Here is a 17,763-nt window from a genome sequence, read left to right on the forward strand (position 1 = left end):
TATTTTAATTCTTCTACACAGCTTCTTTAGAACCAGATGTAAGATATCTTATTCCCCACACAAATGAAAATTGACCCTATTATTTTTATTATTTTACTATTAAAATAAAATAGTAATAACTTTATGATAATAGTTTAGTGGGAAACTATTGCAATATTAAAAGTCATTAACTCCATTATTAATTGCATGCACTCTAAAACAAAGATGTTCTCTAATACTACATCTTACCAGTAAATCTGTATTTTCAATGCTAGTGACTTGTAAATAATTCTACCATACTTCAACTGAAACTATCTTCCAGTTTAATGAGGATTACTTAATTAAATATTTTATGCCCCTATAATGCTTGCTAAATATAAAAGATGCTCAATAAATATTAGTTTCCTCTCACTTCTTCCTGTATCTATACTTGTTGAAACATAAAGATATTATCCACTTTACTTTTATAGGTGCTTAGAATCTGGTAAGTGACAACATTTGTCTTAGAGAGATGCCAATGCTATTTATGTGAAAGCTAAAAAGGAGATACATGGTTTGTAGTAAAAATAAAGACATTTGGTTTCTGTAAAATATAAGAGTACTTGGAAAGTAAGGATAAACTACCTTTCCTTTAATATTCCTGTCTGTACGAATACTGAACAGTAAGGAAGAATGACTAATGAGTGCTATTATTGTCTGTTTTGTTTGTTTGTTTGTTTGTTTGTTTTGGGCTGCACTGTATATTAAGCCATGTTTTATTTGCCTAGATTAAAGTAGTTGGAGCAGGAGGGTCTTCTCTTAATAGATATCTAATTTACTGTAGTGAAAGAGATTATAACAAAATCAGTGTCTGATTATCCCTTTTGCTAACTAGAATTTCCTTACTGCTAGGATGCCTGGTAGGATCCAGTAGAAGTTTCTTAGAACCTATTAAAAGGACTTTAAGAAGCAGGTTATCAGCAGAAACATAGGCCCTCAGAATGGAGGCAACAATTGCCACTATGCAAAGGAAAACTAGAACCACTGCAAAAGCAGGACACAGGGCAGGTGGCCATCAGTCAGGGCCACCATAAAATTCTCAGCGACACTTTTCTTATCACCTGAGTCAGAACTTCTCACCTTCGTACTACATGGCGCCTCTGTCCCCCACACTCACCAGACACCTTCATCTCTGACTTTTCTGGTTGCCAGAAGCATCAGAGCCAGTGTCCTGGCTCTGCTAGCCACCACTACAGATGCCAGTAGGAGTCAAAGACGTCACAGAGCTCACTCAGCAGAGACAGGGAGGATGGGGTCATCCCTGCACGTCTCTGTTTCTACTACACGTTCGAGCTGGCTGTGGGTCCTCGCTCGTGGCTCAGCCAACTCTTCTTGTGGACAGAGATGTCAGTCCATCTCCTGCTCCTTTGTGACTGCTGCCTGTGACCTAGAGCCACAGGTCTTGGAAGCCATGCCCATGTGCTCGTTCCTTCCTGCACTAGCATCAGGTTGGTGCAGGTTGCTCCCACACCAGGAGGAATTCCCATAGCTCCATGTACTTAGGATTCTTGCTGCTCTGTCTCTACCCACTGAATAGAATTTCCCATTTCCCTACCCGTCTACCCCACCAGACTGAAGTCCTTGAAAGTGAAGATTGTCTGGATCAACATGTTATCCCCAGAGGATGTCTCACTGAGACATTGATAACACCCAAAAAGTGCTTGCCTGATTAAATTAAATATAGTAAGAATATGAATTGTGCTGATAAGGAAAGGTTTGCCAAGGGTTTGAGTGGACAGAGTTTTTCAATACATTTATGAGGAAATTAGGCATAAAGCCCTTTCTTTATTGATATCAAAAGACAGAGTTGCTTCTGCAACCCCAGCAGAGACCTGCTTTGATACATGAGGGCACCAAATAACCTGCTTACAACCAACTGCTTTGTCCTCTAATATTTTTCCCTCGGATATTTAAAATACAAACCTAAGTTAATGTTCGATCATTGCCAATTGCCTCTAGTTGCCTACCAGGTCAACAAAATGCTCAGCAATTACTCATAACGCAAGAATCTGCCTGGTATCGTTCTTTAGGTCACAGTATAATCTATTACAGTTACATGCCAAGAAAAGTAAGTCACATCTAGACTGTCGCATTCATTGCTCTCTACGTCACCTCATTGTTGCATTCATCAATCTTCATTTATACCTGCGTAGTAATTGTCAAGCTGTATTTAAAAAAAAAAAAAAAACTTTATATATCTCTCCTCAACATTAAAAATAATTTATTTTTTGTAAGTAAGCGACACTGGCAGGTTGTGTTTAGGAAAAAAAATGTTGCTGAAACAGGTGATACTAGAGCTGTAAAGCAAATATGACATGTTTATAAAGATTAATCTCATTCGCACTATGCTATGTGAAAGTAGACAGACGTAAGTGACTACATACTATTGATTCCATTTAAATGTCATTAGTGTAAGGCAATACCGTCTGGTCAGAGAACAGAGTAGTTGCCAGGAGCTGCAGGTGAGACAGTTGCTGATTTCAAGTGGACAAGGAGGTACATTTTGGGGAGAGATATCTGTTTTATATCTTGTTTACAGAGGTAGGAGCATACTAATTATGTTTACAAAAATTCTGAGTGCTGTTTACACAGAGGGTACATTTAGTGTACAGAACTTACGTTATTTTAAAAGGAAAAAAAAGTTGAGTAGCAGCTACATGGGTGATTCAGACCTATAAACCAAAATCTTATCTGTGGCTAAGCTTACAGCTCTTCAAGGGGCGAACAGATTGAGGGGGTTTGCTGCCAGTACTCATTCTCTGCTCTAACAGAGAGATTACATTTTACTCACAAAGTCACTGTATGCTTCTGCTTTATTTATTTGTATGTATGCATGTTATATGTGACATTAAAAATTTAAAAAAAAACCAATTATTCTCATTCTTTAAAATACACCCAAGTTTAGTAAAATATTGAGCAAATAAATGGCAACTTCTAAGATCTGTAAATTTTGAGTAGCTCACAGAATTCAGTAAAAACTCGGTAAATTCAATAAAAGAGCAACAACTGAAATACCGACATATTATCTTTCACCTAAAATGACGAACTAAAAGATGTGATACCATGACCTAATTTCTAATAAGTCACAAAATGATGGGGAGTGGTGGAGTGGGACTAAATGAGGAAACACATCATCAGTAAAACAAAATAGTCGTGTGTGTGTGTGTGTGTGTGTGTGTGTGTATTTGACATAGGGCGTTTTAGGAAAACAAGATATTCTAATGATATCTGAATGAAAAATAACTTTTTAGACCTAAAAAAAATCATTTAGAGAGGTAGTTTTCAAGATTTTTAAAGACAAACATATTTTTAAAAAGTTGATGCAGTAGGAGTCCTGGAGTTTCTAACTTAGATGTAAAAACAGCTGCCAACTGGCAAGTACTTATTGTTAGTAGGACAGACTTTACCAAAGAATATACCATTGATCTGAGGACAAAGGCAATGATGTGAAATGAATTCAGCTTAGAGTCTAGGAAAAATCTGATGTTACATTACATATATCTACATTTTGCTAGCAAAGTATAGTTTATTCTGGCTTCATAGTTTATTTCCTATATGTAGCTATGTCATTTTATGATTTTAAATTTTCAGCACTTTGTTATCATTAAAATTAAAATATTAATTTAATACTACATATAAATATTTTATGTATAAGTCAACTTTGCAAATTAAAACTCAAACAATAATATCCTTTTCACTAAAATATACCTTTCTTTAATTCTATATTTTATTTCTATATTTGAAATATAATAGTAGAGGGATAAAGATGTACCTATTAATTAATATTGGTTTATATTCTATAACCAATTGCATGAAATATATGAAGTTTCATAAATTAATACTGATTATATTGGTTATACTAATTATTATTAGTTAACATTATATATTCTATTTAATGTTGGTTTACTTTGATTTTACTGGATAAGCATCCACAGGTTTTTATCAAACATTTTTTTAAGAATCCTGTGACATGGAAAAAATATTTTAAAACTATTTTTGGTGCCCTATGAGTCTTCTGGTTTAACCATGATAAACTATCTCCTTGTAGATTTCTTTATCTTCTAACTCTTAAAAATGTGTTTATCCCCTCCTTGGCCCATTGTTCTTCTCAATTTGCCTCTATAGCATTATTTTATAATCCATTCTCTGTCATAGTTTATCTATTATTCATATCCAGCAACTCATAAATGTAAATCTCCAGTCCTGAACTTTCATCTGAGCTCTAAATACATATAATCAACATCTTCCAACATATCCAAGACTTAACTAGTTGTATATCACCCACAACACATACAAATACATTGATGTTATATTAATTTACATTAAATATTTTTTATACCTTAAAACACACAGTTTTCCTTTTTTCTGGGCTGTGTCTAAGTCCTCAGCCTCTACTCACAATTCCTGCTTCACATGTATACATTAAAACTGAATTATGCTTTTATCTCATGCACATTTTCTTTTATCTTATGGTATTGAAATTTCATCTGTTTCTAGGTTTATCTCACCTACTATTTCTTTGAGAATCAAAGCCTTGCTTATTTATCTATGAACATCCAGTGTCTAATTCAATGTTTTATATTGATAATAAATATTATTCAAACTGAGTTGAACTCATCTAAAATGTTGAAATTCAAGCTACATCTGACATTAACATTTCAATGTGCATTTTCATAAAGTACTATGGCTATTAACTAGATTCACTGTCACTAGTAAAAATTCAGATAATACATGTAAATATGGACTAGTAATAAGACCCATAATTTCACTTATTTACACAGAAGAAAACCTGCGTTTATCTACAGGATGATGATTTAATGTGTAAACAGACAGCACAGGAACCATAACCCTCCCATGTAAATATATGTCATTCTATATATACAAAGTACTTCTATAACAAAATAAAGGTTAGATAAATGAGATTAAAAACCATAGTGCATAATTTTATCTTTATAAATACGTTATCGCAGCAATTTCAAGAATTATTTTGAGACCTAAAAAGTAGTAATCTCTTTTATTACATCACAGATTTAATTATTTTATGACCCAATTACTGATAAAAAAATAATATTCTTGTATTAGGAAGAATAATACAGTAATTAATTATAAAAATGCCTGTATTTTGATGATAATTGGATTATGATCAAAAAGAGAGTTCAGTGGTAAGAAAATGTACATTTTTGTGCTTTTATTTGTATTCTAAAAACTATTACAATTAGAAAATTTTCTTTCAAGTAACAAATATAAGAAAAATGAAAATAAGATTTCTTGTAAGTAAAACATACAATAAGCATTCTGATTTTTGTTTATGTACATTAATACTGTGTTGGTTAACCAGAAAAGAAAACAGAATACCACTTTAACTTTAACTGGGGGAACAATAAATCAACTATATCATATTGCTTACTGAACATGATAAATTCTGAACCTACATTATATGACACCAAAAAGCTGTTTTTTATATTCAAATAGGAGACATGATTGTTTCTGGGTGATTTCCTGTATAAAAAATTGATCTGAGAAGGTATTCTATAGAAATCAGTCTTGCTGTTCACAACTGATGCCTAAAGAAAATGCTACAACCACATCTCATTCAAATAATCTAAATTAAGTAGAGTCTCACAACCTTATTTGATTCAAAATTAAACTTGAAAAATAGGTAAATGCACTTCTGACCAAAGGAGTTTGGGGTTGACTCACCACTGATTTTGACTCAAATATTCACTTAACTTTATTTATTATAATTTACAAAAAGATAAAATTTACAGATAAATTACCAAAGATCTCTTTATTACCAAGCCCAACATATTAAAATACTTGGTGACTCATAGGGTCCTAATACCTCATTGATATCACTGTCATCTGGAATGTAAGAAAGTGAAAAATTAGAATCTAAGAAGGTCATTGGAGCCCCTAAGAGACCATGTTTGAGTGTCTGTATCCAACTGAATTTTCATATTGGTAAATTAATTTTCTGTATAGCTATTATTTGTTTCACTCAAAATAGATTTTCTCCTTCCTTCACTACAAACCAGTCATGCATCACAGATAATACTTAAATGAAGTGTTGCAGAAATATTTCACTTGCTCTTTGTAAAAATTACTAAAATCTAAGGCAACATGTTTTTCAGTTCCAAATAACTGTATAACAAGAACTATAATTTCTGTTCAAGGTAAATAAAAAGAGTCCCAAAATGGTTTACTCATTTTATTATACTTAATATAAGGAGCTACTTAACGAATGTTACATAAATGCAACTTTTTGTTTCTGTGTGGTATGTGTATGTGTCATTTGCTGGAGAAGAGCATGCATAACTACATAGTCTATTTTCATTTTTTTGACGTAACATTTCATCACTCTGTTACCCACTTTTTAAAAAGCTATTATAATTTGCTTTTCATCCTGTTTTCAGCACCTTAATTGTTGGCGTCCATTGATAATTAACTTGTTAAAACTGACAATTGGGAAAACACCAGTATATACAGGGAAGATTTCATCTTTTAAGATATTATTTCTAGAAATTTATTTTAAAAACAAAAACTTTCTTTGTTGCATTTTAATTTCTCTAATTGAAGAAGATATTGCCCTTTGTTATTATTTTGTTTTGCTTTGTTTTGCTTTCTAAATGGCTTCCAAATAGTTTGGTATAGGATCCAGAGTTGAGTGTGTATGTGTGTGTGTTTTTACGTATATTACATATATATATATACACATATATATATAATTAAGAACATAAATATATGTATTTTATTGTATCTCTAATTTTTAAAATTAAATTAAAATAGCCAGAATTGGGTATAAAGTAGACAAAATCTTTTTATTTATGAACAACAGAATAGTTCGTTGGGTCTACTAGGTTGTTCTGTGCTAGTAATAACATCCTTATCAGATGGTTTTGTTCATCAGTCGCTCATTTTTTGAATTAATTCATTTGGGACATAAAAAAATAGAACTTTTAGAAACATGATTGGCCACATTATAAGTCCTACAAAAATCAGCACAGGAAACAGTGAAACACTGAAACATCCGCAGGAAAACAATGGAAAGTCTCAGATGTTTAACGCCAACAGCAGTTCAAGACAGTCTTTCAAGTTTGTTTGAATGGTAATTTTGCCCTTCATTAAATATGTATATACTTGAGCAAAGAAGAAACTATTTAAAAGCAGTTTTAGTGAGAGAAAAATATATGTCCTTTTTTTATTGTGTTGAACAATACATGATTTTAATGTCGTAAAATTGTCTGAACTCTGCTATATGAGAAGACTGATTAAAACCATTTGAAATACCTAAGAGCATTTTATAACTTCCCTGTAACTTCTTCATTATCCACTGCTTGAAATGAGTAGAGGATATTGCAATGGTTTAATTCAATAAGTTCCTACTGTGAGATGTTTCAAAAAAACTAGCCTGAAAAAAGTTCCTGTACCTCCTTATTAATATAGTCCACAGAAAAACAACAGTATATTTGACATGAGTTTTATTGTGTACCTGAGATACCCAGCTTGCCTGATGGCTTCACTGCCCCTCATAAGATTGTAATTTGATCTTCATTCTGAGTGCTTGCTTCGGCAGCACATATACCAAAATTGATATCATTCTGGTTGACATTCAGTATGGTTCCTGTAAAACAAATTAGTCCTTGGAAGGAAATCATCTCAAGTAACACCACCAGAAGGGCATCTTACCTTGAAATCCAGGGTTTCAGGTTTGCAGTTCAACAAGAGTAGTCCAATCTTTTACCCACCATAAAACACACACTAAACACCAAAAGGTCCCTTGTACAAAGTTGTATCTCTTTTTTTTCAACTCAAGAGAAGAAAAAGTAGAAAAATCGATGCATTTAAAAAATGTTGGTTTATTAGATGTATTTTTTCACCTAGCAATGATAAATTTTTGATTTAATAAAAGAGAAATTTATTGAAATCTATAGATAATTCAAGAAACTTAGTTTTAGATACTAATTTGAAGATATTTCCTAACCTAAGGAATTAACATAACATTACAAGGAAATGAAATGAATTGTTTGAAATACTACCTTTAAAAAAAAAAATCTCTATTCTATGCTAGAGATATTAACAAACAGTTAAATGAGCTTGAGGGAACTGAATGAAGCACTACTCACGTCATTAGTCTACAATATTCTGTATAAATGTATACCAAATAGGCAAGAGGAGCTTAAACTCTTATCAGAATATGTTACCAATCTTAAGTGCCTCTCTCATACTTACCAATTTCCAATATATCCTGAGCTCCATCTGCAGACAGTGTATTAAAAGGTATTAAAACAGATTTAAAAAACAAAGCATAATAGCTTAATTAGAGAGTTCCCATTAGAAATGCTTTTACAAATGATGCAGTAAGGTCATATTCTGCCAGATGTACAGTAAACAGAAACTCATGTTCTTTCTACTGATGGGACGTAAAATGGTTCAATTTCTCTAGAAACAATATGGCAATGTATTTTCTATACTTAAAAATAGTCATATACTTTATTCCACTTTATGTCCCAATCTAAGGAAACAGAAATAAAGTTAAACAATCATATGCAAAGGTGTTCTATTTAATATTATTTACATTATTAAAAATTGGGAACAACTTAAACATCTAACAAGTTAACAATAATCAATTTTTGTATGACTATATTATGAATTTTATTTACCTATTGAAGATAATGATTTGGAAGATTTTTTACAATATTGTTTTACAATATTAATTGTTTTATAATTTCTCAAGAATTTCTCCATTTTCCTCTACTTATTGCCAGTAAAGGCAAAATGTTAAGAGAATGAGAATATAATCGTTTCAAATAATAACCCATATCAAAACCAAATGAAAAATTGAATTCCAAAAATCCAATCCTCAATATGAGAAAATACAATATAATGGGAAAAGAATGTGCTGTTGCATCAATGAGTTAAATTGTTGATTAATGTGCTACGTATACACATAGAATCTCTTTTACACTAAGTATATATAGAAAGGTTATTACAACTTTATTCTTTTCAAATGAAAAAACAATGTAAAATTAGTGAAAGTTCATGTAATTGTGATTTTAGAGCTAGATTAATCACCAATTTATATTTGACCAAAAAATATTTAACAATATTAGGGCTTACATTCTTGGAACTATGACTAGACTTGACTAAAGATTTTAATTTTTTATTTGTGATACTGTCAGCTGGAAAAAAAAACAAAACAAAGCAAAATAAAAAATGTTCTTTTAACCACTACTGAGGTTTATTTATAAGTAACTTGTCAATGCCATTGATTATTAAGGCGACAGAGCAGGTTAGAAGGCAATCTAATTTGAAGTCAGAAAACAGTAGAACATGCCAATACCAGTTCACATGCTGATACCCGCTGACCTACATAATGGATACGACCAGGCTTTCATGTTTATTTCCTAAGCTAATGCAGTGTTGACCTTAACCCAAAATGTAGTGATTGGATACAGACCTTTTCAAAGCTGTGATGCAACTGCAGGGATGAAATTTAAAATACCAATGACCATATTCTTACTGAAAACGTTAAAGAGACACTAGCCATAGACTTTGCTTTCACTTTTGTAGAGGAATCTGTGTAACAAAGCCCATGGTTATATTAAGTTATCTTTTAACATATGTTTTTAAATTTCCTATGAAGAATAGGGTCACTCGTAATTTGAGTCATATTTATTTGACCGATCACTGATAACTATTGAGTGATTTGATACAGTGGTCATGGGTATGTTATTTTGCAAAGTTTGCAGTGAATGGACACATACTGTTCTTCACTTGGAGACAGAACTGCTCTAGTATAAATACATAAAGGAAAATTTCTCAAGAATTTCTCCATTTTCCTCTACTTATTACCAGTAAAGGCAAAATAGTAAGAGAATGTGAATATAATCATTTCAAATAATAACCCACATCAAACCCAAATGAAAAATTGAATTCAAAAAATCCAATCCTCAAAATTTAACCTATTCCCTAGAATCCATATAATAGCTCCTAGGGCAGAATTGGCAGAATGGTACTCAGCACACATATTGCTGCACATGTGTAAAAATGTAATCTTGAAAGAGAACAAAATTTCTACTTTTTTCACTACTTTTTAGATGTTACAGTCATAAATATACTCGCCTGATATCTCAGAAGGTTCAGAAGAACTATGTCTCCTACAAGTGTTGATATTTTTTTATATGTGGATACATTTTGAGAAAAAGCTCAATTTACACACACTGCTATGAACATAATCTTTTTTTCCTCTGAGTTAGCGCAGAAGGCCCATCTGACCACATTCACATGTAAATCAAGGAGGGATTGTACTACTTTATCTCCACTTGCGGATGGATGGCTTTAGATGACCTTCTGACAGGTTCATATATCACCACTTCAGTTCATTAGAATTTCTTCTGAAATGTCAGTATCACCAAAACTGGGCATGAAACTTTTTTATTTCTATAAATCAAAGGTAACATCACCTGTATCTCAGCCAAGGGAAAATGTTGTTTAATTAAGCTTTTTAAATCTCTCAAAAACAAAGGACATAGGAAATAAAGAACAGAAATTGATCTCGAATTTTGGATAGCCCAAACTACCATACTAAAGTGAAAGAAGATAAATGATGGCGTTGGAGTTTTAACTCGTTGCCGATTGGTTTCTAGCTGCTACAAATCTTTCCTTCTAAGAATATATCTTTGAGTAGATCAGTAAAATAGTAAAAAGTATATCATTCTCCAACAAATTTCTCTCTTTTTATTTTGTGTCCAGAGCATCTCTAGAAATTTAAAGGTACAGCAGGGTCTTATGTTGGAATATGGTCATTTCATATATGGAATGGATAATGGGGAAAAAAAAAGCCACATTGAAGAACAGACAGATCACTGTGAAAATATCTAAACATTTTACGTTCACTTAAATTTACTGAAACAATTTGGTCTTCAAAATGGGCTAGATAATAGCAGCCTTGCGAGATTTTTTTTTATTGTTATTATGTATATTTTGAACCCTGATTTGGAGTTACACATTATTTTTTATATTTCAAAATATGAAATAGCTCAACTATGGAAAAATGTGACTGTATACTGGAAAAGTATAAGTTTGTATATGTGAAGACGAAAAACTTATTCTACTTTTGTCATGAATCATCTGGTTAAATGTAGGCAAGTCATCGAATATCTCAAGACTACAATTTCCAATCTCTACAAAAGAGTTAACCCTTCAACAAACACCAGAAAAAATTTAAAAGTGAAGTGAGCTTTTCACACTTAGTATTTTGGTAGAGGATGTATCATTTCATTATACCCCATTTACTTATTCTTCTACAAATTATTTTATGAAGTCTCTATTGGGGAAGTACACTTATACTAATTACTACTATGTTTTCTGTTGTCAGCTACTTTTTCTGATTACATACATTGTACTTAGGAATGCTATCCATCTAAGGTGCTACAGTCCAATTCAGTGTGGAGATGTAACAGGATGCATGTTTTACCTTTGTTAGTACATCATTCTAAATACTTCTAACTCTTGGACTAAACCTTTTGTCTTATCTACTTCTGTTATATTATTTAACATTTACTCAATCACAATGAAAAGATTAGAATTTCCTTTCCCCAAATTTGCTTCTCTTCTGTTATCTTAGATACACATCTGTCATATTCAGCTAGCTCATAGCAATAATTTATATTTTACGTCTTTTATTTTCAAAGTATTGCATCCTTAATTTCCTGTTGGTTTAAACTGTCCCATAGAATAATGAAATTTGAATTTTAGTGATATCATAAGGAGATAATGAAGTCCTTAATTAAAAAGTCTCTGAGAAACAGCTCTTCTCTATTCCCTCATTCACTGATTTTCTGAGATACAAATTAAAATATGCACATAGGAAGGCCTTCAAAGTAGAATTATAATAAACATTATGATATCAGCTGGGGTTGGGGGAGTTGAGAAGAGTGGCTTGTAAGCAGGACATTAATCCAATATATTAATCAATGATTCATTAAATCCTGTTCTCTAACTGTCCTAGATAAGACGTTGCTCAAGCAAGGGCAGCTCAACTGCTTCAGGATCTCTTTCACCTCCTATAACCATATAATGACAACAAGACAGATTCTAAGTAAACTTTTGAGTCAGCTCTTTACAGAAAGCCAACAAATATTTTGAGCTTTTTCATCACAGAAATAAGCTATTCTGATTGATTAATTTGGACCAATAAAAGATTTAGTCTTTAGAGCCAATTCTTTTCAAAACTTCAATACCAAAGCAAGAGTAGTGAAAAAAACGCAATAAAAAATATTTTCAGCTGAAGCAAGGAAAACAAACTTCAGTCTTCTTTGTGATTTATAAAATACTGAAGCACTAGAAAGTATTAGCAATTCAGTGTGCTTCTTTTAAAAATTCAGACATTTGTACAGTGTAACCAATGACAAATAAGCTAATCTCTGTGCATGGAAAACACCTGGTCATAATATCAATATTTAAAGTTTATCCTAATTTATGGAGCAATTAATGAACATCATCTTAGAATCAGGCAACTCTAACCACATTGTTGAAAGCAAAAACAAAACAAACAAAAAACCACTGGGGATGTACTAGTTTTCAAAATTCATGTGAGCATTTAGAAGAATATATATTGATTGAAAGATGACTAAACTGAAATTTGCTTATGGAATCATAAATATCCAATATCTCTTAGTAGATACTGTTATTTCTTTTTAAAAAGAAATTAATTTTTAGTAAAGCTTTCAAAAGTATTTAATTTGAAATCATCTCTCCCTTTGACCATTACCTTTCCCAGATTTCTAAACAAACCTATGAATTGTTCATTTCAAGACTGTCTCACTCTCCATTAACTTTTCCCAGATCTGAGAAAGCGCTCTTCGCTAATTTTTTTTTTTTTCAAAATGGGATTCAATAAGGGCAAATGCAAAACAGTTCACATATGACAGGAAAATCACAAATGCAAATATGAAACAGCTAAATTGCAGATGAACACCTCTAGAATAGTTTTTAGAAAGGTCAGGCTTTCTCTTCAATTAATTGATGTGCTAAGGGAGGGCAAATGAGAGCTGGAATCCAGGATTTCAGAATGAAATCAGTTCTGAATAAATACAAATTTCATAGCAGAATCATAACTCATAGACCATGCTGCCAGTAGCATCTGTATGAATGTGACAAATGCCAGGTTGTTTAAAACTAACTCAACAAAAAATTTTAAAGCTCTTAGACACTTGATGGGAATAGATTCCAGCTTATATATTGCTTGTATCTAACAAATGAGATTCAAAATAACTACTTATAAAATACTTTGTATGATTTTATATTTTCTTAATGTTTTATATATCACTGCAATATGCTGACCCTTGGATCAGAATTCCAGCAAGAAGGCTTTGGAAATATGAGATCACTTATGGAAATAAAGGTTATACAAAATTAGTTCCCAGGAAACGATGTTCAAGTCTAAAGAAATTGACTTCAATGGGGCTTCAGGGTGGGAGGGGGTAATAAAGAAGGAAGGGAAGATTTTTTAAAAGTATCTTGGAGTTATTATCAGGAAAAAAGTGTACTGAGGAAAGAGCCACATCTGAGGTTGGATATTTGTGGCAACAATAGAACATAAGTTGTCTGTCCCAAGGGGGGGGGGAAATGACAAAAAAGAAATAGTAGTAACCTAATACAGATTTATAATCAAATTTTTGGCAAAATTGAATAAGAGAGTGAACTGAATAATGCCAATGAGGCAAGTTTTCTTAGGATGTAATTGGAAGACCTAACCATCATTCAAATCTTCAGATTTGCATTTCCATAGTTTCATTTGAAGGGCACCAGATTAGAAAAGTAGTCCCTCCAATTTTCTTACTTAGGGGAAAAATTTAGCATAAGACTCTATTTATGATCCAGGACTTTGCAGAAGACCATATTTCTCAGTACATGTTCCTATCTGCAAAATCATCTGGAGGAGGTATTTAACACCATCCACAAGGAAATTCTAAGCTTTGTGGTAGGAAACACGATCTCCTCTTTATCATCTATTCCTCATGCAATCATCATGTCAGCAGAATTTATTACATGGATTACAGTAAATGGATTTCTTATAATCATCAACTGTAACGAATTGATCAAAAACAGAAGGCTAATGCCAATACAATTCCCTTTAATATGTATCGGGATGTCTAGATTTGGTCGGCAGGTGGTATTAATGATACAAAGCTTTTTTTCTCTGTGTTTTTTCCAGTCTTTTATCTGACAAAAATTTGTGATGCAGCGATGATATTCCTCTAGATTTTTTTTTTTTAGCTCTATCAATATCCGATTTGTCACCTGCCTTTTTGTATTTTACTGTCAAGATTTCAGGCTTCACCCAGTTCTATTTTGTGTGGCTGAAATTCAGGATCTCAGTGTTAATGCCTTGGCTGCCCCTGGGAAAGCTGCTCGCCTTCATGAGCCCTGCAGCTCTGTGTCTCTACATAGATTACCCTAAAAATGAAGAGGACGATGTCCTCAGAAATGCCATGCTGACGACTAAAATCAAGGTAAGGCCCATTAACGAAGTGCTTCTAGTCAGCTTGACACTCACATTTCCCCTAGCCATATTTGCAATGTGCACTTTTATGTTACTCATTTCCCTCTAGAATCACATGCTTCGAATGCAAAACGGATTTGGTTTTAGAAATGCCAGCACAGATGTCCATACAAACGCCTTAAGAACAATGGTGGAATTCTTTTTCTTCTTTATTTCTTATTTTGCCACCTTCATAACAAATACAACGTTCACTATTCCTGAAAGAAGTCAGCGCTTCTTTGTGGTGAAGGACGTGATGGCAGCACATCCTTCTGGCCATTCGGTTATAATTATCTTGAGTAGTTCTAAATTCCGACAACCACTCAGGAAACTTCTCTGCCTCAAAAAGAATCAATACAAAAGGAGGACCCATGTAAAATACTTTTATTTTCTTCACATGGAGTTTTGTTTATATGTATTTTGTGTGCTCTCTTTCTGGAAAGGTCCTGCCCATCTTCCACCCCAGGATATGTGACACACTCATTTTTATGTTGAATGGCTAGGCTATTTCATTTCCTATGTCTTGTGTACTTAAAAATATTATGATAGTAGCACATTTATGTTACTAGTACTTTCACCGGAGTGGCAGTTGTGTTAGAAGTCATAATTAAATATAAAGACTTAATTTGGCTGACCATTGTAGTTCTATTATGTTTCCCCAGCTAACAGAATTTTCTGGTTTAGGGATGAGGAAAATCACATTGATTTAGTCTAAGACTTGGAACAATAAAATAATACGGCTATTTGGTCACATGTAACTATTTTTCAAAGTCATTAGTGTAATTATTATTAAAATGCAAATTACAGTTGAAAGAGTATGTCAAGGCAATGTGCCCAGATATACAGAATAGAGTCTTATTTTGCTTTTCATTTGTTACAAGTTTAGATTGGTGAATGTTAAAGTGCAAATAGAGCTGTATATATGCATATACACACAATCCATTTTTTATGAGATGAAGACATATTTTTCAACCCCATGCAGTGTTAAACTCATGCCCAAAGAGAATTGAGGGAGGTTACTGACAAAGAAGACCCAGCAGGAAAACATTTAACTGTTGTCTTAACCTCTTAACTGGTGTCTGAATTTTCTCCAACTGGGAATCTTGTCTGGAGTGTGACAGCAGCAAATGACTTACAGATTTAAGGAAAAACTTTGACATTTGTTGCTATATTTTAATGGTTTCTCCTGTTTAAGGATTTTGAATAGACTTGCTTTGGGGAAGAAAAATATTTTTTGCAATATCTCACATCTCAGGATATGCATTTGAATTTGTGAAATTCCCATTGGCTCTTAAGCAAAACAAAAAGATGTGTAGTTATTTTAATTGTAAATAAATTATAATTAAAGTGGATTAGAAATTGCCAGAATGAAAAAAGAAACTAGAGGTGTCTGTGTTCATGTGTGTGTGACTTTTTTTTACTTTATAAAATATTTTCACACTCATGTGTGTATGTATCCCATTGTCAGAACACTTCATAAAGCAGGAAATAGAATTATCTCAGCTTTACAGTCAAAAAAGTCAGATTTGGAAAGATCATTATCCATGGCTAATGTCACTTAGCTACACTCTGGTATAATCGGAACTCAAATCTGGGTCTTCTGTCTCTAAAGCCAGTATCTTCTCCGTTTGTTTGTTTATTTTCATTACTTTTTACAGCAACTTCAGATTCTAAAAGTCATGACAAAAATGCCATTCAACCTATGACCTATGACATCTATGACCTTTTTCCTCTACATTCCTAGAAAATCGATTAAGAAATAATTAAGAAATTATTTTATTATTTTGATTAAATTATTTATTTTCTTTCATTTCATATTTGGTTTACTAGTTAATAGTCTAACTAGTTAGTCTAAGTGATCTAACATAGGTACCCCAATTTATATTTTAGCATCATTGACTCATATGGTAGAGAAACTGCGATATTAGTCTCACTTGTCATAAATCAGGTAGAACAAAACTCTCTGCTGGGGAGAACTGGTATTTGCTATTTTACATCCTAAATTCTGGATAATTGTATAATGGAAACGTCTTAGATTATAGTACAGACCTATAAGCTTTGGAATAATCCTGGGGCAGTCCCAGGAGTCCTGATATCCAGGGCCAAGCTAAAAGTCCTACTTAAGCTGGTGCCTGCATGATATAGGTAGTCATGGTAGACTTTTTTTACTGAGGTCTGATCTCATTGGACCATTTATAGCCTCCACTGTATTTATTTATTATTTTAAATTAAAAAATAATTTTAATTGTTTTTAAGTTATAAAATAATATGTAATCAATTTCAAAAAAAATTGGAAAAATGCACACATATAAGAAGTAAGCCTGACATAATCTGAGGCAAAATTTTCACATGCATTCTTTCAGTATTTAAAATACTGTATATGCATATGTAAGTATATATGTGTGTGGATGTAATTTATTACATTATGGAGGTAATATTTACTTTATACTTTATACTACCTTTTTATTTAAATTACATGTGAGAAATCGTGCATTTTTAACAGATTTATAATATTTCATTTTATAGATATAAATTTGTTCTCAATTATTCCTCTATTATTAACTTGTATCTCCATTAACAAATAGAATTATAGAATTGAAAATAATATTTATATTATTAAAGAAAAAGAGAAACTCACCCAATAAAACAAAATGAAACAAAAAATGAAATAAAAATTTATAATTAAAAAAGAGAATATTTTATTATTATTACTATTTACACATAAGTAATAAGATTAGTCCTAATGGCTTGGAAGATTTTGGCATGGGAATATTTGGAATAGTCCTGTTGGCATGGGAACTTTTGTAATGATGCTAGATGCTATGCACTGGGAATAACATGGAATGAGGCTGTGGTATGGCAGGCATTCTAAGAGTTTTTCAAGTCTGTATAAAGCAGCATTAATGCTTTAAAGAACTTCAATAATCAGATAATTAATTTTATATTCCAGAATTGCTTTACTTTTTTGTGTATATTATCTTATTGATCTTCACAACCCTGTAGAGGATATTATTATTTATATTAAAGGCGAGGAAATTCTAAGCCTGGAGAGGCAAAAGAATGCGTTACTTGTCTAGACCTTAATCTCCCATTCTAAATCTAAATTGATTATTATTTTTTTAAATGTAATTATGCATCAAAATTACCTGGGAAATATTTTTAAGTTGTAGATTCCCAGGCTTATCCTACACATGATAAAC

General features: G+C 32.2%; 1 protein-coding gene across 1 annotated transcript; it reads left to right on the forward strand.

The window, feature by feature from the left end:
* The first annotated feature begins 1,267 nt into the window (after positions 1–1,267).
* LOC107518735 (taste receptor type 2 member 1-like) lies at positions 1,268–16,269 on the forward strand. The gene is given in 3 exon segments (XM_016160674.2): positions 1,268–1,466; positions 14,299–14,936; positions 16,222–16,269. Coding segments are annotated over 3 exon segments (885 nt in total).
* The last annotated feature ends 1,494 nt before the right edge of the window (positions 16,270–17,763 follow it).

The sequence above is a fragment of the Rousettus aegyptiacus genome, unplaced genomic scaffold (assembly GCF_014176215.1).
Source record: "Rousettus aegyptiacus isolate mRouAeg1 unplaced genomic scaffold, mRouAeg1.p scaffold_m13_p_13, whole genome shotgun sequence".
NCBI lineage: Eukaryota > Metazoa > Chordata > Mammalia > Chiroptera > Pteropodidae > Rousettus > Rousettus aegyptiacus.